Source organism: Pinus tabuliformis, chromosome 2_1 (genome assembly GCF_031772625.1).
Source record: "Pinus tabuliformis cultivar Carrire ecotype Pingquan chromosome 2_1, CPIR1, whole genome shotgun sequence".
Lineage (NCBI taxonomy): Eukaryota > Viridiplantae > Streptophyta > Pinopsida > Pinales > Pinaceae > Pinus > Pinus tabuliformis.
Genome location: NC_142299.1, coordinates 1,699,990 through 1,723,869, shown reverse-complemented (window position 1 = coordinate 1,723,869; position 23,880 = coordinate 1,699,990). Strand labels below are relative to the sequence as shown.

General features: G+C 38.7%; 2 protein-coding genes across 2 annotated transcripts; both read right to left on the bottom strand.

The window, feature by feature from the left end:
• Positions 1-3,324: 3,324 nt before the first annotated feature.
• Positions 3,325-12,615, bottom strand: LOC149198397 (cysteine-rich receptor-like protein kinase 25). Its single transcript, XM_089403684.1, has 4 exons — positions 11,901-12,615; positions 11,694-11,798; positions 3,654-3,969; positions 3,325-3,475 (listed from the first exon to the last, which is right to left on the bottom strand). Exons 1-4 carry the CDS (start codon positions 12,613-12,615, stop codon positions 3,325-3,327), a joined length of 1,287 nt encoding a protein of 428 aa, XP_089259810.1.
• Positions 12,616-16,318: 3,703 nt separating this feature from the next.
• On the bottom strand, positions 16,319-17,380 carry LOC149198396 (uncharacterized). Its single transcript, XM_089403683.1, has one exon. The coding sequence runs from the start codon at positions 17,378-17,380 to the stop codon at positions 16,319-16,321; it is 1,062 nt and encodes a 353-aa protein (XP_089259809.1).
• Positions 17,381-23,880: the final 6,500 nt, after the last annotated feature.

The following is a 23,880-nucleotide window of genomic DNA, read 5'->3' as shown; positions in this document are numbered from 1 at the left end:
ATTTGGTGCCATGGGTGTTTCCGTCCTGTATCTCGCTTTTTCCTTTTGATGACACTTTGGGATCCTCTGACATGTCCGGATTTGTGATGTTCTTGGATGACAGAGGATCTTGGACTTGTTGCTCTTCCTCAACTAACACAACAAAGCTATTACTTGTTGAAGGCTTTGAAGGATCCTTCGTGACCTGCCTGTTCTGAGCTGGCTGTTTCTTATTTCCTCTTCTGCGATTAACCACTTTGGTGAACCCATCGGTCGATTGCTTGTCCTGATCTTGTTCCGTGGGTTTCTTATTTAGCGGGCAATCTCGGAACAGGTGCCCTAAGGCATGACATTTTCTACATCTAAAGGGCACATGTTCATAATCTATTAACTGGTACCATTCTTCATCCTCATGAGTTAGTTTTACCTTGTCCGGCACGGGTTCCTTTAAGTCCATGTAGACGCAGATCCGGGCATAAGAGGTGTACTTCTTCGTTTTCGTTTCTTCTGCGATCTTGACAAAGTCCCCCAGAACCTTCCCAATCTCCTGAAGCGATTCTTCTTCCCAATATTCCCATGGCAATGAGTACAGCCTGATCCAAACTGGTGCCCAGCTCAGATCCTCCTTATCTGGGTTAAATTTTACTGCCCATTCTCTGAGGAATAGACCCGCTGAGTTAAAGAAATAAGGTCCGCTCTCAAAGACTCTGTTTCTGTCCTCCAAGCAGTTGAAGACTACTGTAAAGAAACCTTTTGGACCTAAATGCAAGGATATATGTCCTTTCGGGTGCCATTTTATATTAATCCAGGTCCTCAGGGCTTTCTCGTTTGGCCAAATGCCTATAAATTTGCTTATGAGGGCATGATCCTTCATGTATTGTATTCTTGCATTGATTCTGTGACTGGGGAACTCCACTGTTGGCGTATGCTTAGCAACAGGCTTGCATGTGGATGATCTCACTCTCTGATCCTCTGGCTGAGCTTGATCATTCTGCCTGTCCGGCATATCTTCAATATCCTTTTCATTTGTTCTCTGATCTTTCCCTGAATTGTTCTGGTTTTCAGGCTGCCTTTCGTTAGTTGGGGAATCCCCTTCTGCCCCCTAGCGGGGGTGCATTTTCGCTGCTGCCAACTTCCTACGACCGTGATGTGCAGCTTTGCCGCCTTGGGGTGGGCTTCTGCCCCTGCAGTCCGCCTGCCGCTGCAGGTCTGCAGCTAACCCTAGCGGCTGTACGCTGCTACTCTGCTCATCTTCGCACTCTCGTAATCCTTCAACTTCGGATGGGATGAAGATATTATATAAATTAACCTATATTAACCACATTCCTTAATGTAATTATATTAATATAATTATATTAACTTTACACATTTATTAAAAATCATAAATAATCCACAATAATTTATTTGCAAATTAATAATTGCCAGCGTAATGATAATTGTAAATTAAAAATATTTAGTTAGTAATATAAAAAATAAATTATATCAAACACTACAAATACAGAAAGATAACCATCCAATATTTTCATAACACCAAAGGATAGGACAAAATTCTGAATTCACATCTACACGTAGCCGTAGAATGTGAAAAAGCCATGATTCAGTGCAAGTTTGCATTGTTTTGTACTTTAAAAATCAGCGTCAGAACAACAAAGTAAATAAATATGATCACACATTATGCAATCTCTGTGTCTCTCAGCGCACGCACTTAATGTCACAACATAGAAATATATATATCATCATATTTAGAACACGCGTTACCTGGGTACCAAATGTGTAATGGAAGCATCGGCGTTAGAGAGAGGAGCGTGAAACGAAACAGGCGACGTAGAAGAGATGTTAGCAGATCGTGAGACCCCAGAGCCACAACGGGTGGATATATATATAACAAAAGCAGGCTGTGTGGGATCCGGTAATGTTACAGAATGAGATGAAAGCATCCAATTGATTCGAGACATTGATGGACGACGTGATGAGTACATAAAAGACCAATATGAATGCATCTCAATGCTTCCTCCACGTCGCACGTTCCAATGATGGCTGGATCAATCATATCCACAATATTCCCTCCTTTGTATAGTCTCCACGCCTGCATAACCATAGGGGATTGTCATTTTGATATGTGACAGGCTGCTTATTAGTGTCGTCCAAGTTAAAAGTAATGTTAAGTTGAGTTATATTTTATTATTATTTAAATGGTAGATTTCAAAAATATTTTTAAATTTGAATATAATTAAAAAAAATTAAAAATAATAATAAAGTTAAAATTTCTCAAAATTTTTATCAAAAAAATGAAATAATTCCAACTTGATAAATTATTATTCTTCATCATATTATAACATTCATAAAGAATATTAGAATTAGAATAATTTCAAATTGAGTGGTTTTCACTATGAATTTATGAGAAATTAAGATAATCTTAAATTTCTAGATTTCTTTTAATTTATTAAAAGTAATGGACTATTTTGCTAAACAAAATTTACTTATATCTAAATAAATGTTATAAATAATAATGAGAAACTTATTAGAATTAAAGTAATATCAAATTCCTAGTAAATTGGTGGGTTGAGAGCCAACTCACACACCAATATAATTTTTTAAATTGCTTAAAAGTCAATGCAATCTAACAAATTATGTAACAGACTACAACTGTTCAGACAAAACATATGCTAAACATATTCCCGTGAAAAATAATAAAACCTTCAATTAAAAAAATAAAATCAACAAATCTTCATCTATCTTAAATTGAAATAAAAAAAAATTAAAAAATAAATAACTCATAATAAAATAAATAACAATAAAACTTCTAAACTAAAAATTGATAATTCATATCGACATCTAATGCCCTAAAATCATACTTCGGGAAAGATTATAGGATAATTAAATAACATGGCCTACTAGATTGCTCACCGATAAATAAAACTAGAAAATAATAATATTTCATTTTAATAGATAATTACCCGGATAGGCTTGGTCTGTATTAGAATTGAGGTTCATGAATTTTCATTAAAAATTGATGAAAGACTTAGATTTAATATGTTCTTGTTATACATAATCTAATGAATAATGTAAAAAGATTATTAAAGTTTTTAAATTTTAATACGTTAATATCACTTTACATTTAGATTTAATAGCACTTTTCTTATACATAATCTAATGAATAATATAAAAAGTTTTTCAGTTCCAATACATTGACATTACTCATAGCCAATATTATAAAGGTAATATTATATTTTGATATTGAAATATATATTAAAAAAAATATAATATATTGAAACATATATAGGTGTAAATAAAATGGATTTGTTCATTTGGAAATAAAATGAGAAGAGTACAAGAGTATCTCACTCATGTTAGAAGTAACTGCATTTCTTGTGACAGGTTAAAATTGGCGTTCTTTTTTTCTGTAATAAGTTCCAGGAGGAGAACGCCAAAGTTATAAACATCAGCTTTTACAGATAATTGGCCATGCATAGCATATTCTGGTGCCATATACCCGCTACATATCGCAATTACAATGTCAAAGATTAAATAGTGGTGGTAAAATCGTAAGAATGAAGTAACCATAAAGTCAAAGCTATTTGCAAAGAAAAAATTGTTTTCGTGGATTCTGGAAAATTAGAACATAACGAAGAAGTAAATCTGCGCAAGTAAAATTTTCATAATGCAATATTTACAGTACTTTCAATACTCCTAAAGTCGACAACACAGAAGTAAATCTGAATAGTTTTTGACAGTGTAAGGATGATAATTGTTTTGAAATCTTACTAAGTTCCAGCAACTCTTGTGCTGACTCTTCAGAAGAGAGTCTTGCTAAGCCGAAATCTGCAATCTTGGGATTCAGATTTTCGTCCAACAAAATATTGCTTGCTTTTATATCCCGATGGATAATACGCAGTTGAGAATCCTCGTGCAAATAGAGAAGCCCACGAGCTACTCCGACTATTATGTTGTAGCGTTTCTGCCAATCAAGCTGGTTGCGTTTGTTTGGATCTGTATACATGGATAATGCAGTACACTAATAAATTATCATGACCCAAATAAACATACTAAAATAAACTCGAAATAACTCACCTAATAGGATTTTATCCAGGCTATTATTCGGTAAGTACTCATAAACAAGCAACCTTTCCGATCCTTCTGTGCAACAGCCTAGTAGGTTCACAAGATTTTTGTGTTGAATTTTGCCCACAAGTTTAACTTCATTTAGAAATTCTTCCTTTCCTTGCAGAGACTTTAAAGACAGTTTTTTCATAGCTATTTCTTTTCCATCTTCAGCAGTTCCCTGAAAAATTTAGCCAAAATGTAAAAGGTGCGGCGAGAGCAGCCGGAGAGTACTATTCTATAAACTAGGAGAAGCTTTCTTATTCATTGTTACCTTGTATAGCGCCCCAAATCCCCAAGCTTATTATTATCATGAAAATTACATAATGTATGCTGTTAGTTTAATTTCCAGATTCATGGAGAAGCCAAAAGAAACACATTGGCAGGCAGCAAAGAGAATTCTAAGGTATGTTAAAGGTACAAAAAGGTATGGCATATTTTATACTGTTTCAGAATGTTCAGATTTAGTTGGATACACAGATAGTGATTGGGCTGGAAGTGTAGATGATCGAAAAAGCACATCTTGTTACATTTTTCACATAGGTTCAGGAGCCATTTCATGGGCTTCCAAGAAACAGCCAATTGTGGCATTGTCTACAGCAGAAGCAGAGTATGTGGCAGCTACAGCAGCTGCATGTCAAGCGGTTTGGATGAGGAGAACGTTGAGAAGCCTATGCCAGGAGCAGGCAACAACAACAATTATTTTTTGTGACAATAGCTCAGCTATTGCATTATCCAAGAACTCTGTATTCCACAAGAGAACAAAACACATAGACACAAAGTTTCACTACATCAGAGAATTGGTGAACAATGGAGAAATCATTTTACAACATTGCAGGACTCAGGAACAGGTTGCAAATATTCTGACAAAGCCATTGGATCAGAAAAGTTTTGAGTTTTTAAGGAAACTTCTGGGTATGACTGATAACCCAGAAGTTGAAATTAAAGGGGAGTGTTGAAATTATAATTTCAACTGCAGTGAACAGAACAACAGTAGCTACTTTATTCATTTGTCGTGATCCGGCGCCCCACATTTTCTCCCGATCTTTTATGTCACCGCCATTACCATCTTTTCACTCTTTAATTATTTTTGAGTTCCCGAAGGATGAAGATCAGATACAACACTACATCATTACTTCTCAACAACCATATTAATGAGCCGAACGGCTGAAAGAAAAAAGAACCAGCCTCGAGCCGACGTAGCATTTATCATTCATAGATTTCATCACCACTGACTCAAGAAATACAGCAAAAGATCAAATATGTTAATCATGAGCAACAGAGACTTTATCAGCAAGTTAAAGCGGTGAAGATCCTTTCCCACACTATAAATGGAAACAAAAACAGAAGTAGAAAACAGAGAGAGATGAAATAGATTGAAAGTCCTTTTGTAACACACAGCAGTGTAGAACAAGAGAGTTTTTTTTGTATTGCACAGCAGTGCTGAAATTTTCTGAGATAGTTGTTTTGTGGAACTGAAGCGTTCCTGTTGTAATCCCTCTGTCAAGAGGAAGATGCTCTTTAGCATAATATTTTGTGAAGATCCCTCTACGTGAGGAAGACTTATTTTATCAGTTAGTTTATCGTTCATAAATAGAAGTTTCTTTTTGCCTGTTGCTGTTACACCGTAAGTCGAAAAATACTTGACGTCAAAAATCCCCGTTGCTGTTACACCGTAACTCAAAAAATACTTGACGTCAAAAGTTACGTTGCTGCAACACCAAAAATTTACGTTGCTGCAACACCACGAACAACAACTGAAAAAATTTACGTTGCTGCAACACCACGAACAACGTTGCTGCAACACAAGTTACAGCAACTGAAAAAAAACTGTGTTGCTGCAACACCGTTTCCAGAGAACGAATTTTTCTGTTTTTCTGAGTTAAAAACAGAGTATTTTTCTGTGTCAAAGACAGAGTATTATTTTGATCAGTTTTTGATCCTGAGGCAAAGTAGAGTATTATTTTATGCTCTGTTCTTGTGTTTTTGAATTATCAGAAAAGAGAGTATTGCTCTTTGTTCATATTTTTGTTGTTTCAGAATTTATCAGAAAATTCTCAATAGTGGAAATAGAGGATTTTTCCACTGTATTTTGTTTGGAATAACCAGAAATTCCCGACATGGTATCAGAGCTTGTCCAGGCTCTTTGAAGACATCAAAGAAGCTGAAAGAAGATTTGTTGCTGCAGCAAATTATCCAGCAGAGCGAAAACGCTGTCAAGGTATTTTTCAGATTAGTTTTTTGTGTAGCTGCTGAAGACAATTAAGTGATTTTTTTTACAGTCAAGTATTACAAGAATGGCCAGCACCAGCGTGGGTATGTTTAATACCCAGCTCCCACAGTTCAATGGGAAAAATTATGACTACTGGGCAATAACCATGAGAGCCGTGTTTTCCTCACAAGATTTATGGGAAATTGTTGAATATGGATTTGAAGAGCCAACAAATGAAGAAGAGTTTATTGGATTAACTCACGAGGAGAAAGAGTTGTTGAAGAGAAATAAGAAGAAGGACTCAAAAGCCCTTGTATTCTTATATCAAGCAGTGCATGAGAGTGTGTTTCCGAGGATAGCAGCAGCCAATACATCCAGAGAAGCATGGAAAATTCTCAAGACAGCCTATCAAGGCATGGAGAAAGTGAAGACAACAAAACTACAGTTGCTGAGGAAAGATTTTGAGAACCTGCGTATGAAGGAGTCAGACAATATTGACTCATTCTTCACACATGCAATTGGTTTGGTCACACAGATAAGGTCTCATGGAGAAACTCTTGAAGAAAGGAGGATTGTGGAGAAACTATTGAGGTGCCTACCCTCAAAGTTTGATGTGATTGTCACCACCATAGAAGAGACAAAGGATCTCTCAAATTTTTCAGTTGATGAACTTCATGCATCACTGATAACACATGAGCAGAGGTTGAGTAGAAATGAAAACTCATCTCTAGAGCAAGCCTTCAAGACCCAGATGTCATTTGGATGAGGAAGAGGTCAAGGTAGAGGAAACAAGAGAGGAAGAGGCAGAACCCAATACAGAGGCGGAAGAAACAGTCCAGCAAATGTTCAAGGAAGAGGCAGCAATCCAAATCAGAACCAAGGCCATGGCAGCAACCAGCAAAGTGGACATCATCATGCTCAAGGACAAAGGTATGAAAAATCCAATGTCCAATGTTATTATTGTAAAAAAATTGGGCACTATGCAAATGAATGTAGGAAGAAGCAGCATGATATGAGTAATAGATCTAGTGCACATATCACTAGAGAAAATATCAGTCAAGGTAATGTGTTGTTAGTTTGTAATATGGCTGAAACAAACAGTGAGGATATATGGTTTCAAGATTCTGGTTGCAGCAACCATATGACAGGAAACATAGCCCTGTTTTCTATTTTAGATCAGAGTGTGCAGTCACAAGTCACACTTGGGACTGATAGTAAAAATTTTATTATGGGAAAAGGAGAAGTTAAAATACTTACAAAGAAAGGTGAAAAGAAAACCATAGAAGATGTTTATTATGTTCCTGGAATGAAGTGTAATCTCTTGAGTATTGGACAGCTTGTTCAGAAGGGTTACAATGTTCTCTTTGAGAATGATGTATGCACCATCATGGACAGATTACCCAGCAAACGTTGTATTGTTGAAGTGAAGATGACAAGGAACAGGATGTTCCCTCTTAGAATAAGGGCAGATCTGAAAAATAAAGAAGTAATTGCAGCAGTGACACAAGAGGCTCTCCAAAGCGTACCAAAGGATGAAAATTGGTTGTGGCATTTGAGATTTGGACATCTCAACTTTGGAGGTCTTAATTCGTTGAGTAGAAAAGGAATGGTAAGAGGATTACCATTGATAGAAAAGCCAGACAGCCTTTGTGAAGGTTGTATATTGGGAAAACAACACAGAGAAAGTTTTCCAACTGGGAAAAGCATAAAGACAAAAGCACCTTTAGAAATTATCCACTCAGATTTATGTGGACCGATGCAAGCTCCATCACTTGCAGGCAGCCAATATTTTCTAACATTTATTGATGACTTTACCAGAAAGACTTGGGTTTATTTTCTGAAGAATAAGAGTGAAGTGTTTGAAAAATTCCAAAATTTCAAAGCACTTGTAGAAAATCAAAGTGGGCTGCGTATCAAGGTTTTGAGAACTGACAGAGGAGGTGAGTATATCTCCAAAGAATTTTTACGTTTTTGCAGAGAAAATGGAATTCATAAGCAATTTACAGCAAGGTACACCCCGCAGCAAAATGGAGTTGCTGAAAGAAAAAACAGAACAATCATGGATATGGCGAGGAGCATGTTGAAGGCAAAGCATTTGCCAAATGATTATTGGGCTGAAGTTGTACACTGTGCAGTATATATTTTGAATAGATGTCCTACAAAAGCAGTAATGAATAAAGTGCCAGAAGAAGCATGGAGTAGGAGAAAGCAAGGAGTCACCCATATGAAAGTTTTTGGTTGTGTGGCTTATGCACACATTCCAGATCAGCTAAGGAAGAAATTGGACAACAAAGGGGAGAAATGTATTTTCATTGGATACAGTGAAGAATCCAAAGCTTACAGGTTATATATCCCATCCACCAAGAAGTTTTTTGTGAGCAGAGATGTTCAATTTATTGAAGAGGAAACTTGGGATGGAAGCACAGAGAAAACAGTTAATGTTAAAAACTGTTTGTCTCATGATGATGATGATGAGGAGTTGGCTGAAACACATCCCCAAACAGCAGCGCCAATAACAAAACAGCAAAAAACACCCTTGAGGAGAAATGAGAGTGCTTCTCCAAGCACACCACAAGGAGGAATTCAAGTGCATCTACAAGCACTTGCACACTGAATGAAAGAGGTAAGAAATTCAGAAATTTAAGTGATATTTATGATGAAGGAATGAATTCCCTATTTTCTTTGTATTGTCATGTTGATGACCCTGTTCATTTTGAAGATGCAATTAAAGATAAGAAATGGATAGAAGCTATGGATGAGGAGATGAATGCCATAGAAAGAAATAAGACATGGGATTTAGTTGATCTACCAAAAGGTAAAGAAGTCATTGGAGTTAAATGGGTCTACAAGACCAAGAGTAATGCTGAAGGAAAGATAGAAAGGCATAAAGCAAGACTTGTTGTCAAGGGATACAAGCAGCAGTATGGGAGAGATTATGAGGAGACTTTCGCACCAGTTGCAAGAATGGAAACAGTAAGAGCAGTGTTGTCCATAGCAGCACAAAACAAATGGAAAGTTTACCAAATGGACGTGAAGTCAGCATTCTTGAATGGAGTATTAATGGAAGAGGTTTACATCGAGCAACCTCTAGGCTATGAGAAGAAAGGCCAAGAGCACAAAGTCTGCAGATTGAAGAAAGCTCTTTATGGGTTGAAGCAAGCACCAAGAGCGTGGTACAATAGGATAGATTCCTATCTACTAGAGAATGGATTTGAGAAGTGTGAGGGAGAACCCATTGTTTACATCAAAGAAAAAGACTGTAAAATTTTAATTGTTGTGTTATATGTTGATGATGTGATTTTTACAGGTAATGATGACTACCTCATTGAAAATTTCAAATCAGTCATGAAAGAAGAATTTGAGATGACTGACATGGGTTTGCTGAGATACTTCCTAGGAATAGAAGTAGATCAAAATAAAAATGGAATTTTTATTTCACAGGCAAAATATGTAAATGAAGTGTTGAGCAGATTTAACATGCAGGACAGCAAGGCAGCAATCACTCCCACAGTGATGGGATTAAAACTCAGCAAAGAGGACAGCAGCAAAGATTTTGACCCTATTGTGTACAAGAGCATAGTTGGCAGCCTCATGTATTTGACTGCAACTAGGCCAGACATAATGTATGCTGTTAGTTTAATTTCCGGATTCATGGAGAAGCCAAAAGAAACACATTGGCAGGCAGCAAAGAGAATTCTGAGGTATGTTAAAGGTACAAAAAGGTATGGCATATTTTATACTGTTTCAGAATGTTCAGATTTAGTTGGATACACAGATAGTGATTGGGCTGGAAGTGTAGATGACCGAAAAAGCACATCTGGTTACATTTTTCACATAGGTTCAGGAGCCATTTCATGGGCTTCCAAGAAACAGCCAATTGTGTCATTGTCTATAGCAGAAGTAGAGTATGTGGCAGCTACAGCAGCTGCATGTCAAGCGGTTTGGATGAGGAGAATGTTGAGAAGTCTATGCCAGGAGCAGGCAATAGCAACAATTATTTTTTGTGACAATAGCTCAGCTATTGCATTATCCAAGAACTCTATATTCCACAAGAGAACAAAACACATAGACACAAAGTTTCACTACATCAGAGAATTGGTGAACAATGGAGAAATCATTTTACAACATTGCAGGACTCAGGAACAGGTTGCAGATATTCTGACAAAGCCATTGGATCAGAAAAGTTTTGAGTTTTTAAGGAAACTTCTGGGTATGACTGATAACCCAGAAGTTGAAATTAAAGGGGAGTGTTGAAATTATAATTTCAACTGCAGTGAACAGAACAACAACAGCTACTTTATTCATTTGTCGTGATCCGGCGCCCCACATTTTCTCCCGATCTTTTATGTCATCGCCATTACCATCTTTTCACTCTTTAATTATTTTTGAGTTCCCGAAGGATGAAGATCAGATACAACACTACATCATTACTTCTCAACAACCATATTAATGAGCAGAATGGCTGAAAGAGAAAAGAACCAGCCTCGAGCCGACGTAGCATTTATCAGTCATAGATTTCATCACCACCGACTCAAGAAATACAGCAAAAGATCAAATTTGTTAATCATGAGCAGCAGAGACTTTATCAGCAAGTTAAAGCGGTGAAGATCCTTTCCCGCACTATAAATAGAAACAAAAACAGAAGTAGAAAACAGAGAGAGATGAAATAGATTGAAAGTCCTTTTGTAACACACAGCAGTGTAGAACAAGAGAGTTTTTTTTGTATTGCACAGCAGTGTTGAAATTTTCTGAGATAGTTGTTTTGTGTAACTGAAGCGTTCCTGTTGTAATCCCTCTGTCAAGAGGAAGATGCTCTTTAGCATAATATTTTGTGAAGATCCCTCTATGTGAGGAAGACTTATTTTATCAGTTAGTTTATCGTTCATAAATAGAAGTTTCTTTTTGCCTGTTGCTGTTACACCGTAAGTCGAAAAATACTTGACGTAAAAAATCCCCGTTGTTGTTACACCGTAACTCAAAAAATACTTGACGTCAAAAGTTACGTTGCCGCAACACCAAAAATTTACGTTGCTGCAACACCACGAACAACAAGTGAAAAAATTTATGTTGCTGCAACACCATGAACAGCGTTGCTGCAGCACAAGTTACAACAACTGAAAAAAAACTGTGTTGCTGCAACACCGTTTCCAGAGAACGAATTTTTCTGTTTTTCTGAGTTAAAAACAGAGTATTTTTCTGTGTCAAAGACAGAGTATTATTTTGATCAGTTTTTGATCCTGAGGCAAAGTAGAGTATTATTTTATGCTCTGTTCTTGTGTTTTTGAATTATCAGAAAACAGAGTATTGCTCTCTGTTCATATTTTTGTTGTTTCAGAATTTATCAGAAAATTCTCAACAGTGGAAACAGAGGATTTTTCCACTGTATTTTGTTTGGAATAACCAGAAATTCCCGACAAATTTTCCGTAGCAGCTATCAATTCTTCCATGGTAAACGCAATTTTGCGATCCTCATCGATTGCTGTGTCTTCCTCGACTTGCCCATGACCTATACAACGAAAATAAACAGCTTCGTCATGACTTATGCTGCATCTAAGCCCAGATCTAATCATAAGCACCGTTAGTATTCATAAGTAATTCATGCAAATACCTTCGGAAGGATTTAGAAATATGACAGACATCAATCTCCTCCCTATTGTTAACACGCATACCAATAACAACAGAAGCAAGCCGCCAGCAACACCTAAAATTATGGGTAATTTCTTTGAAGACTTGTCGTTCTGCGTACTAGTCGAGTTAAAGAAACTATAGATTTCATAGCGAACTCTGCAGCTTCCCGTTAAAGACTGAGCTCCTTGACTTCCACTGTAAGTTGCAAAAATATAAGCTATTTGTCCCGACAGACATGATGAGCAGTTATCAATAGATATATCTCTGTTGCACTGGACCATAGCGTAAATCTCTTTAAACAATAAGTCTCTGGTTGTTCCAGAGGCATATAATTTAGATCCAGACGTTGCTTCAGATAACAACTTGGTGAATAGTGCATCAAGAGCCTGATTAAAGACACTAGCGCTTGTGACATTCCCAATGATGTAAGTATACCATGCATCATTAGTATCCAATTGTCCAATGAAATTATAATTCTCGTAACGTAAAAAGCAGAAAGTAAACCAAATTAAACCACCGCGGGCATTCCCACAGTTTTGTCGAAGAATAGTGTTTTCTTGTTGTGAACAATTGTAGCATTGCTCGACTGTTGCGTCTCCCCGACATTGAAGGAGGCCATATACTTGGTCAGGACTTTGGCCATACACAGATGTGTCAAACTCTGTTTGTAACGTGTCTTTGATAAGACTATTCATGACTGTATTCAGATTTCCCTCGAACGTACTCCCTTCTGTATAGTTAACATTGTGGTGGCACCTAAACAGTTGTGCCTTACAAATCTACGACTTGAGAGTAATGATCATCAAGAGAACTGCCATTCCGTAGAATAGTTTAATTGTTTGGCTGATGAGAGTCGAGCAAGAAAATCTCCCATGGAGGATTGCCATGGCCAATGAAGAACGGAGAACCTAAAGTGCAAGGATCTGGATTTGCAAATACTAGTGCTCCCCAAAACTTTAAATTACTCTGCACAGATATCAACATAAGCATAGACCGCGTTTTAAGTTTCCCATGGATTTGTAGATTCTATTCTGAACGGTTCAATTTTCGACTTTTGCTAGGTTCAGTTTTCGACTTTTGCTAGACTGACTTCAGGGGCATCTTTTTTTTTTTTCTTCAATGGAAGAAATCGTGTTTTTCAACGTTCGTTGGACTGACTTCGGGGGCATTTTTTGTTTTTTCAACGGAAAAAATCATGTTCATGTAAGTTTTTGGATATATATAGTGTTATTTGGGATTGGACAGAAATAGTGTTTAGACAAGCTTTCAGTATACATAGTTTTGTTTGGGATTGGACCACATGACTTGTGGGGACCAAATCTTCCACTTAATCATTGGACTACATTCTAGGGGACTAAATCTTCCCACCTAACCATTGGACCACATCCCCATATCATTAAGAATATGTAAAAATTTGACTGTCAAAAAAGTAAACTTTTCTTTCCTCTCTAATATGAAACCAACACATGTAATATGCAATCAACACAGTTATCTCCAATAAACATAAATTAATGTTCACTCAGCCACTTTGAATAATCACTATTGTAAATCAAAATCTTTTCTATGATGGAAAATAAATATGGAAGCATGAGATCAGTTTTTTTATTAGTTTTACTTCTTTTTTTTTAACTAGCCTAGATCCATCTTAATTCCCAATCTAAAAGATGGATCTAAGTGAGTTTAATTATTAATTACAATTATAATTGTTAATTTTATGGTTTTTATTGAGCCCACATAAGCTCTAAAGTTCAATATGGGGTGGATGTCAAGCTTAAATGTTTAACATTTAATAATTAACAAATTTAACATTTAACAAATTTAATATAGTTTAAGAGAAATTTTTTGGCCAAGAGAAACTGGATCTCTTCTTCGATTATCTCAACAATCAATCCTTGACCATTAAGTTCACCTAATAATAGGAAGTTGATGGTTGCCTCCCTTTCCTTGATATTCTTATTTCTAATAATAGTGATGGTTCCTTCTTCCACCAAGTTTTTCGAGAGAAAACTCATACGGAGCAATATCTTCATGCCAATTCCCACCATTTCCCAGCTCAAAAGATGGGTGTTCTCAATACCCTTGCTACTCGGGCCCTAAGGATCTCAGATAAAAAGAGTTTTGAGAAAGAAAAATCCCATCTCCTTGATGTCTTCGTTGAGAATGGTTATAGTAGATACATGGGTCAGAAGGCTTTCCTAAAAGCTACCAAGTATTCTCTTGTTAAAAGGGAACCGAAGGAGCGGATTCTTGGTGTCCATCTTGCGTTTGTTCAAGGGACCACTGATAAGATTGCAAGGATTCTCAAGATGCATAGTGTCCATGTAACCTTTAGGCCCTTTAACACCATTCGTATGTCCTTTAGATTAGCAAAGGATCCTATCGACCTTAAAGATATGAAAGGGGTATATATGATCCCTTGTTCCTGTGGGACCCCCTATATTGGTGAGATGGGTCGTTCCATCAATCAAAGGATCAGTGAGCACGCAGCTGACCTCAAGCATAGGAGATCAAAGTCTTCCGCTTTAGTTGAGCATGCGGAAAAAACCAATCATCATGTTTGTATTGAGTAGGCTTGTGTCATTGCTAGAGTTTCGCAGTTCCATCATCGGAAATTTAGAGAAGCTCCTGAGATTGAAAAGAGACCGAGCAATCTCAATAGGGAGGATGGCTAGAAAATTAGTAGGTGTTGGGTCCCAGCTCTTTCTTCCTAGTCGCTTTCTTCCTGGTCTTTTAAATAATTTTTTAGAATATATTCCATTATTTTTTCTAGTTATTTATTTATTTTTTTATTTTTTTTTTAAATATTATTTTATTCTAATTTGGTATTTTTTTTAAATTTTTTTTTTTATATTATTTATTTATTTTTTATTTAATTAATTTTAATTTTATTTATTTATTTATTTTAAATTAATTTATATATTTTTTATTTTTATTTGTTTATTTATTATTATTATTATTATTTTTTTTCCCATGGGAAAAAGTCGTAATTTCTATTAATATAAAGAAATTACATTTTGTAGATGCCAAATGCATATTCATATGGAGGCTAAGGAGCCTGACGAGTTCACAATCTATAGATCTTAAGGATTGTCTGTAATGTCTCCACGCAGGGAGTCCACAAAGTCTGTACTAGTTGTAACTAAAAGATGATCAAAAATTAAGTCCTGCTCTACGCAGAGAGCAACAAAAAACTGTACGTTACCAAAAAAAGAGTTGTTACTCATGTCCAAACAGTGGATATATATACATGATAATACAAAAAAACAGAGCTTGTTTATATGTGGGCCTTATAGCCCATTTTCTATAGGATCATCAAAAGGTCTATGATAATGCTGGTAGAAAGTTCCGTCTATCTCCTCCTGTATCAACCAGTCATTTCCTTGTCTGTGCGCTGCCTCTTTGGATAGTTGATCTGCATCTGAGTTTTGTTCCCTGTAGATGTGTCGACAGACAAATGATTCAAAAGATGTAATCAGTCTTTTAGCTTCATCTAATATATGCCTCAATGAAAATGCATAGCAATGTGATGCATCATTCAGCCAGTTGCAAACAATTTTAGAATCTCCATAAAGTTGCAGGTGTCTGCACTGTTTTTGTAATGCAAAGTGAATAATATGTTTTGCTGTGCACAGTTCAACAAAGTTATTGGTGCCTCTGCCTAGGTTAATTTGGATCTTGTAGCAGTGCGATTCATTGAGGTAAAGGATGGCGCCACCCCCACAACCTGCTTCCTGAGCAGAGCCATCAAAATATGCCCAGGGCTTAGATTTGTCTATGATTTCAGGTCTGATGGTGCGGGGGGGGGGCATTGGTTTCCACTTCGGGTAGCAGATCAAAATCGACGATCGTGTGGTGTAAAATGACAGGCCAATGGGGGGTATTTAAATTGAATATGGTCTGGTTACGTGCAATCCATAATGCCCAACATACAAGCAGTGGCATATTAACGAATTTTCCTGATTGATTTTGACACCAAATGTTCCAAGCATCCATGAGATTGTGCCCTTGCTAGCTTTTTAAGTTTGGATAGTGAGTGATGATGGATTGCCAAAATTCCTTAGCTGTATTGCAATTTAAAAAGAGATGCTCTGTACTTTCTTCTTCCTTGCGGCACAAGTGGCACCAGAAGGGACCATAAAATGATCTCTTCATTAGATTGGTCCCGGTAGGGATCTTGTCAAAGAGAATGTTCCACATCAATAAGCGTGTACGAGGTGCTGCCTTGAGCTTCCAGAGCGTTTTCCAGGTTGGGAGGATGTCCTGTGGCTTGAAGGATTCCATGAGCCTTATATAACCTTGTCTCGGGGTGTATACTCCGTGTTTTGCAAAGGCCCAAATTATCTCATCCGGTCCTTCTGTGAGTCTGATATGTGCCTGGGTAAGGGCATCCGTGTAATCCTACCATTCGTGATGCCACTGAACTGGTATCTCCAAAGCTCGTGCTGATACCCATGCCTGCTGAAGAAAGGAAGAATTGCCATTGTCGCCGATGTGCTTGATGTGTGTTACTCCTCTGCTGTGTAGGTATCTTAAAAGGCCTGCAGATAATCTATGGGCATTGCCACAACCAACCCATGGGTCCAAACCGATTCGAACAGCATTACCTTCCTTGATGCGCCATGTAATTCCTTCACGCAGAAGTGGTAGTGAGCCGATAACCGCTTTCCAGATATTAGATATGTTATGTCTTGTTTCATGCTGCTGATGGAACCAGTCCATTAGATGCAATGGCTTGATGTATTTCACTTGTGCAACTCGGGACCAGAGACTGTTTGTGGTGAGGAGTTGCCAACCGAGCTTGGCCGCTAATGCTCTGGAAAATAAATCAAGCCTCTTTATGCCCCACCCTCCCCAACTTTTGGGTTTTGCAATGGTGTCCCATTTAACCCAGGCAAATAGCTTCCCCGGTTGGTGTCCTTTCCATAGAAATCTACAGCATATACTTTGTAATCTACTCAAAATACCTTTAGGTATCCAGGCCAAGGTCATCCAGTAGACTGGAGTGGCTTCAATTACTGCTTTAATGAGAATCAATCTGCCTGCCCGAGAGAGATATTTATGATACCATACCTGTAGTCTTTTTTCCACTTTCGCAATGAGCCAAGTCCAGTCCGCAATCCTGTAACCGAGAGGTTTTAGTCTAAATCCCAGGTATTTTATACCTTCTGTCAAGTTCAAAGAGGTGAACGGGAAGCGCTGTGTTGCGAAGGTGAACTCATGTTGAGTGCATCCGACAGTAGTAATCGTGGATTTGCTGTCATTTATCATCATTCCTGTAGCTTGTTGAAAAAGAATGATTAAGTTCTGAAGAGTTGTGGTGTCCCCAATACTGCCATTTAAGAATATCAGAATATCATCAACAAATAATAGATGAGTGAGATAAAAGTTTTCAGTGATTTTAATGCCAGTCAGTTGATTTCTATCTTGAGCAGATGTAATAATCCTACTTAATCCTTCCATAATAAGTAAGAATAATAGGGGCGAGAGAGGGCATCCCTGTCCGAGGCCCCTCTCCGAAGTGAAAAAGGATGTAGCTTCGCCATTGAGAAGCACACTATAGGATACATCAGTAATACAGCTCATTATCCATTTGATATAATCATAGGGAAAGCCAAGATGGGTCAACAGTAGTCTGATGTAGAGCTAGTTTGTTCTATCGAACGCCTTGGATAGATCCACCTTTAGAATCATTCCTTTCTGTTTTTTGAGCTGCATTGTATGCATGAGTTCTTGTGCTGTAGCAATAGCTTCGTGAATCTGTCTGTGATGAAGGAAGGAAAATTGCTCTGGAGATATATGACGAGAAAGAATAGGCTTCAGGCGGTTGGCTATGATCTTGGCAATGATCTTGTATAGGCAATTACAGAGGGATATGGGTCGGAAATCATTGAAAGAGACAGGATTGTTCGATTTAGGGATAAGTGCAATGAAAGTGGATTTGATGGCTGAGGATATTCTGCCACTCCTTCTGCAGTTCTCCACAATCTTGAGAAGGTCATTCCCCAGGATTTCAAAAAAAGCAATGTAAAACTCGATGGTCCACCCATCTGGACCTGGGCTTTTATCTTTTTTAAACCATTTTATAGTTGCCTCCAATTCTTCCATAGTTACTTCCTTCAGTAGATCTTCTGAGTCTTCTTGTAGCACAAACCTGGGGAAATGTTCAGCTACCCTCATGATCTCCATGATGTTTACATCTCTAGGAGCTTTGTATATACCTCTGAAGTGCTCTGTTGCTAGCCTGGCCAGATTCTTCTGAGATGAAACTGTCTGCCCCCGCTCATCCCACAATTCCCAAATAGTATTGATTGTTTTGCACCCATTGGCAAATTTATGATAAAACTTCATGTTATCATCTCCCTCAGTGAGCCATATTTCCCTGCTCCTAAGCTTCCAACTTTCTTCTCTTTCCTTTAGAATATGTGAGCGCTTCGCGATGAGGGAGGAGTACTATTCTTTGCTCTCAGGAGTAGGGAAGGTGCCATCTGATATGTACTCATGCGAAGCGATAGCCCTTTCAGCCTCCCTCAGAGTATTGTCATCACGGATACGCTTCTGATGTGTCCAGTTTTTAGAGATCCTCTTAAGTTCGGATAATTTCCTTGTGAAGCCTTCTGTATGACCCTCATTTTCCATAATAGGGTTGGTCTACCAATAGTTAGTTACCAATTGTATGTATGAAGGGTCCTTTAACCAAGAGGAGTTAAACTTTAAGGGGCTCTTGATCTTATGATTAATGTCGGCCATTTCCAAGAAAATTGGTCGATGGTCGTATATGCCACTAGTTCCAACCCATTGACGTATGTGGGGAAGTCTGTTGTGTAGTGACTCCTTGATAAGGAACCTGTCAAGTCTTCTGGCCAAGCTTTGTTTTCGAGTGTGGTTGTTTGTCCAAGTATACTGTAACCTGGCAGAAGGAATGTCCACCCACTGATGATCCTCGAGTAGATTGGAAATAGTGTCTGATAAGGAGTCTACCTGCGCCGAGTGCCCCCATGATTCACAGAAACCCAATGAAAAGTTTAAATCGCCTCCAAGTATAATGTTATCTGCCTGTAGAAGTTCAGATTCCAGTAAGGTTCTCCAATAATTGGCTCTGTCTGCACAAGGGCCATAGACATTGATGATGCGAATGTCCATCTCAATGGAGTAAGCAAAAATGTCTAATCCAATGAATCCTCTGCCTCCCCAAATATTTCTGATCTCCATTGCTTTGTTATTAATCCCAATAGCTAAACCTCCGGATCTCCCGGACGCATCCAGTGCATGGAAGGTCCAATTGGGCAGCCAGGAGTTGAGAGTATGGATTAGAGGTTCAGCTGAATAGAGGGTTTCTTGAAGAAATATAATATTCGACTGTGACGAGATGAGCAGTCTCCTGAGTGCTAGTTTTTTGGCCAAACTAGCAAACCCTCTGCAGTTAAAGGATATGATCTTCATGTAGGGTGAAAGAGGGGGCCATTCTTCGCTCTAAGGGACCTGAAAATGGTTTTATTTCACCCAAGGGCGAATTCTTCGTCAGAAGTGTGTCTAGCTTTGGTGATGTGAGAGGGACGGCCACGAGAGTTCTTATGAGTGACAGGGGCGGCTTCGGAGTCCAGACCAATGGCATCGAACCCTCTATCCTTCGATCGGGATCGAAGAGAGTACCGGGGAGATACCGGGGGGGAAGGGTTGGGGAGAGATGCGAGAGAGGATGATATCAGAGATGGTAGGCAAGGGGATGTAGTGGGAGAAGGGAGCGGGAGGGAGCAAATGAGGGAGGATGGAGGGGTTAGGCCCCGGGGTTTATGTAAAACCACAGAGGTCAAATGTGCCGATAGTGGAGACGTGCAAATGATGTGATGAGATGCAATGCCAACAGATATGCAAGATACAGGAGGCAAAGGAGAGGGGGATGAAAACAACATACCCGTCGTCGCGATGTCCTCCTGTTCAGTCGCAGAGTGTACAGGAGCTGGCGATGGTGGGAGGGAAGCTGAGGTTTCTTTAGCAGCTTCGGCATTATCGGGTGGACCTTGGGGATCTCCATCGACTTTTTCTTTCTCCTCTTGATTCTTTTCCGTATTCTGTCGAGGAGGATGGTCCAAGGGATGCTTAGACTCCCCTTCCTGAACATTTTCCCTGCTTTTTCGGAGGAGTGGACAATCCATGTATAGATGTCCCACTTTGTGGCATCTGCGGCAATGATACGGGATACCTTCATAGTCGATAATTTGTTTGCGAGTCATGTCCCTCCATTGAATAGTTATAAACTCTTGTAGCCCTCCCCTGGTATCCACATTGATAAGAATCCAAGTGTAAGCCATCATGCCTATGTGCTGGTAGGACTTATCATAGTCCATGTAGGAGCCAATCGCGTTGCCAATCTGCCTGAAGATGTCTTCTGACCAATACTGTAGTGGTAGGCCAGGGAGTTGAATCCAAATGGGCCTGATGCCAATCTTCTCTGTCTTAGGGTCGAATAAGGGAGTCCAACGCTTAAGGATCACTGGGGCATGTTCAAAGTGCCAGTAAGAGGACAAGACCCAATTGGTATGATCAGCATGAGTGAACCTTAACACGAACCATCCCCTCACGAAAGTTTGCATGAAGGGGATGTCCACCAGATGTTTACCCCAAACTTCAGTTGTCCAGGTCTTCAAACGTACTGCCGAGTAGTTCCAACCTCTGATATGCCCAACCAATACCCTGTCTGCAAATTCCATTGTCTCACCCCACTAAATGTCCTCCTCTAGCCTGAGAAAGATGTCGTCCACCTTTGATTTGAAACACCTATACTTCTTTTTAGGGACCAGAGGGGGAGGTAAGTTTTGAGGCTGGCCTGGGGGAGGGGCAGTAATAATCGGTGGCGGAGGGTTCGGGTACGAGGAGGAAGGGTTTTCGATGCTGCCAGAAATAGTGGGGGGACCAGAGAGCGGAGGAACAATGGTGAAGCTTCCCGATGGTGGACCGAGTGACCTGGAGAAACCAGCTGAGACAATGGGTAGCGAAGGGGGTAAAAACGACTAGGAAATGGTACCAGACGCCGAGTTATCTAGACCAGGGTTAGGGTTCAAACAGCCAAAAACGAAACCGAGGGTTGCTAGAGAGTGGGGGGGGGTTTGAAAGCACAGGCCAGGTAGGAGGTACATCCGGGAGGACCACAGGATATGACCTCGACTGTTCCCCAAGAGAATACGTAGTGTAGTTTTCGGAGAGGCCAAAACAGTACATACCTTCTGATGTGGAGAAGGAGGAGCGCTAGATGGATACCCCCTCCAGCGGGTCTTTAGAGTAATCAACAGCTTCGAGGTCCTCCATGACGCCAACTGCTTCTCGGAACGGCGGACACCTCAGATAGTAGTGAAAACCGGAGAGAATGACAGTTCTCAGGAAAAACGGACTGAGCTGGGCAGGTAAGTGAAACCGTCGCGGGTTGTCAACCGGGAGATGCGGCACAGAAACCCTTCGTTCTCCCGAAAGGTCAACCAGCTCGAAAGCGATGGAGAGGCGATAGGCGGTAGAAAGGTAAATGGCAGCTGTGCTGAGCGGGTAAACGGAGGTCCGGCGCGGTCTCAGAAAACTACAGAGGGTTCCTGAAACCCTAACCCAAACCCTCGCGTGCCTTCTCCCGTCCGAAATCCACCATCTTTCCAGCCAAGTTCTCTTATTATTTTATTATTATTATTATTATTTTTTTTTCAACTAACTTAACCTCTCAAATAAAAAATATTATATACATATTTTTAATTAGTTAGGTATTCATTTATATATTTTTAGTTATACGATCTATTCTATTATTTATAATTTCCATAAAATAGTCAATATTTTTAAATATTTATTAACTCATGAACCAATTTAATTAAAGTTAATTTATACTTATAAATTATATAAAGGTAAGGTCCCTTATTTTATCTTCTAGTTTGTTTGACTCGGGTCCCTAGTCAAATTTAACCGCTACCCTTGTTAGCCGTTGGAGGCTCTGCTCCTACTATTTAACAGGCAAAGATGGATCTGATTTTTCAACTTGTCCTGACGATGAACCACATTTGTTGGTTCAAAACGCGTCAACAAATGATTTATCTTTTGATTTATGCCAAAAAATTTCTCTTAAACTTGATATGGATCACAGAAGCCTCAATTCAACAAATTTAATCTAATCTCAATGTTACCCTAATTAAAATTGTTATAATAAATTCAACATTGGTTTTACCATCACACAGTGAGAAAATGTTAAATAACTAACCTAAAATAGTTAATTTAACATAGGAGGACTCCACATTTTGAATATAATATTTTAAATTATAATATTTTTATTTTAAAATATAATATAATATTTTTTATTTTTTAATAAAAATACTGTTTTTTATTGGGCTGAGAGGTGCTCTCTAGCTAGGATGCTAGTTTTGACTTTGTAAAAATAAAAATAAAATATGGTAGAGATGTGCATCTTAAGTAACATAATATAAAAATAAAATTAATAATAAAATAAAATAAAATAAAAAACATAAAATTAATAATTATATTTATCTTCAAAATGGAGGCTTATGTAATTCATGATTATTAAGAAAAACTCTTGCTCATAGATCACATGAGTTTTTGATCAACGTGTTTTCATTATTTTCTTGATGATGAATCTTAGTAGGGGATGATGAATCTGAGTAGGGGTTCAAAAGGGTTGATCCAATCCGGAAGAGTTTTGCTTAATAATTATATTTATATTTATAATTATAATTAATAATTAAACCAACCTAGATCCATATTAACTTTAGATCTATCAAATTTATATAGTTTCACATTTCTTTTAAAGTAAAAAGAGATTTGATCCCTCTTGGTGGATCCATAGTTAAGATGGAGCTAGACTAGTTTTATTTATTTTATTTTATTTTATTTTTATCGAGTCAAAATGTTAAACATTACCATACTGTGATCAAATGTTTACATAGGAGTTAAGTTTACTTACCAACCTATATCCATCTTAACCCCAGATCTATCATCAAGCCCCAAGAGGGATCAAATCTAGTGAGATGCAAACCTCTTTTAAAGTGAGAAGAGATTTGATCCCTTTCCACACTTGATAGATCTGGGTTAGGATGGATCTAGGTTGGTTTTTATATCTAGTGAGATGCAAACCTCTTTTAAAGTGAGAAGAGATTTGATCCCTTTCCACACTTGATAGATCTGGGTTAAGATGGATCTAGGTTGGTTTTTATATATGCATACCATATCTAGGCTAGATCCATCGCTCCCTTTCTCTCTTCCCTCCCTCTCTCCTCTCTCTTAAGTCCTCTCCCTCTTCCTTGCTCTCTCCCCTTTCTCTCCCCCATCTCTCTCCCCCACCCATCTCTCTCTCTACCCTCCATCTTTTTCAGTATCTTCTTCCCTCTCTCCTTCTCTCTCTCCACCCCTCTCTCCCCCTCCATCTCTATGTCTCCCTCTCTCTTACCTCTCCTCTCTCTCTTCCCTCTTATCCTCTTTCCTTCTCTACCTTGTCACTTCCTCTCTCTCTACCTCTATCCCTCTATGTATTTGTTCTTCCCTCCCTCTCTCTCCCCATCCAAATCCATCTTTATCCTCCGCCCTCTCTCCCTTCCCTCCCCCCTCTCTTACACCTCCCTCTCTCTCTCCCCTACCCATCACTCTCTCTCACTCTGCCCTCCATCTCCCTTCCCTCCCCCCTCTCTCTTACACCTCCCTCTCTCTCTCTCCCCTACCCATCACTCTCTCTCACTCCGCCCTCCATCTCCCCTTCCTCCCCCCTCTCTCTTACACCTCCCTCTCTCTCTCCCTCATATAGTTTGATGTGCCTTGCAAATCTGCGACTAAAGAGTAATGATCATCAAGACAAAAATCGCCATTCCGTAGAATAGTTTAATTGTTTGGCTGATGAGGAGAGTCGAGCAAGAAAATCTCCCAGGGAGGATTTCCATGGCCAATGAAGAACAGAGAACCTAAAGTGCAAGGATTTGGATTTTCAA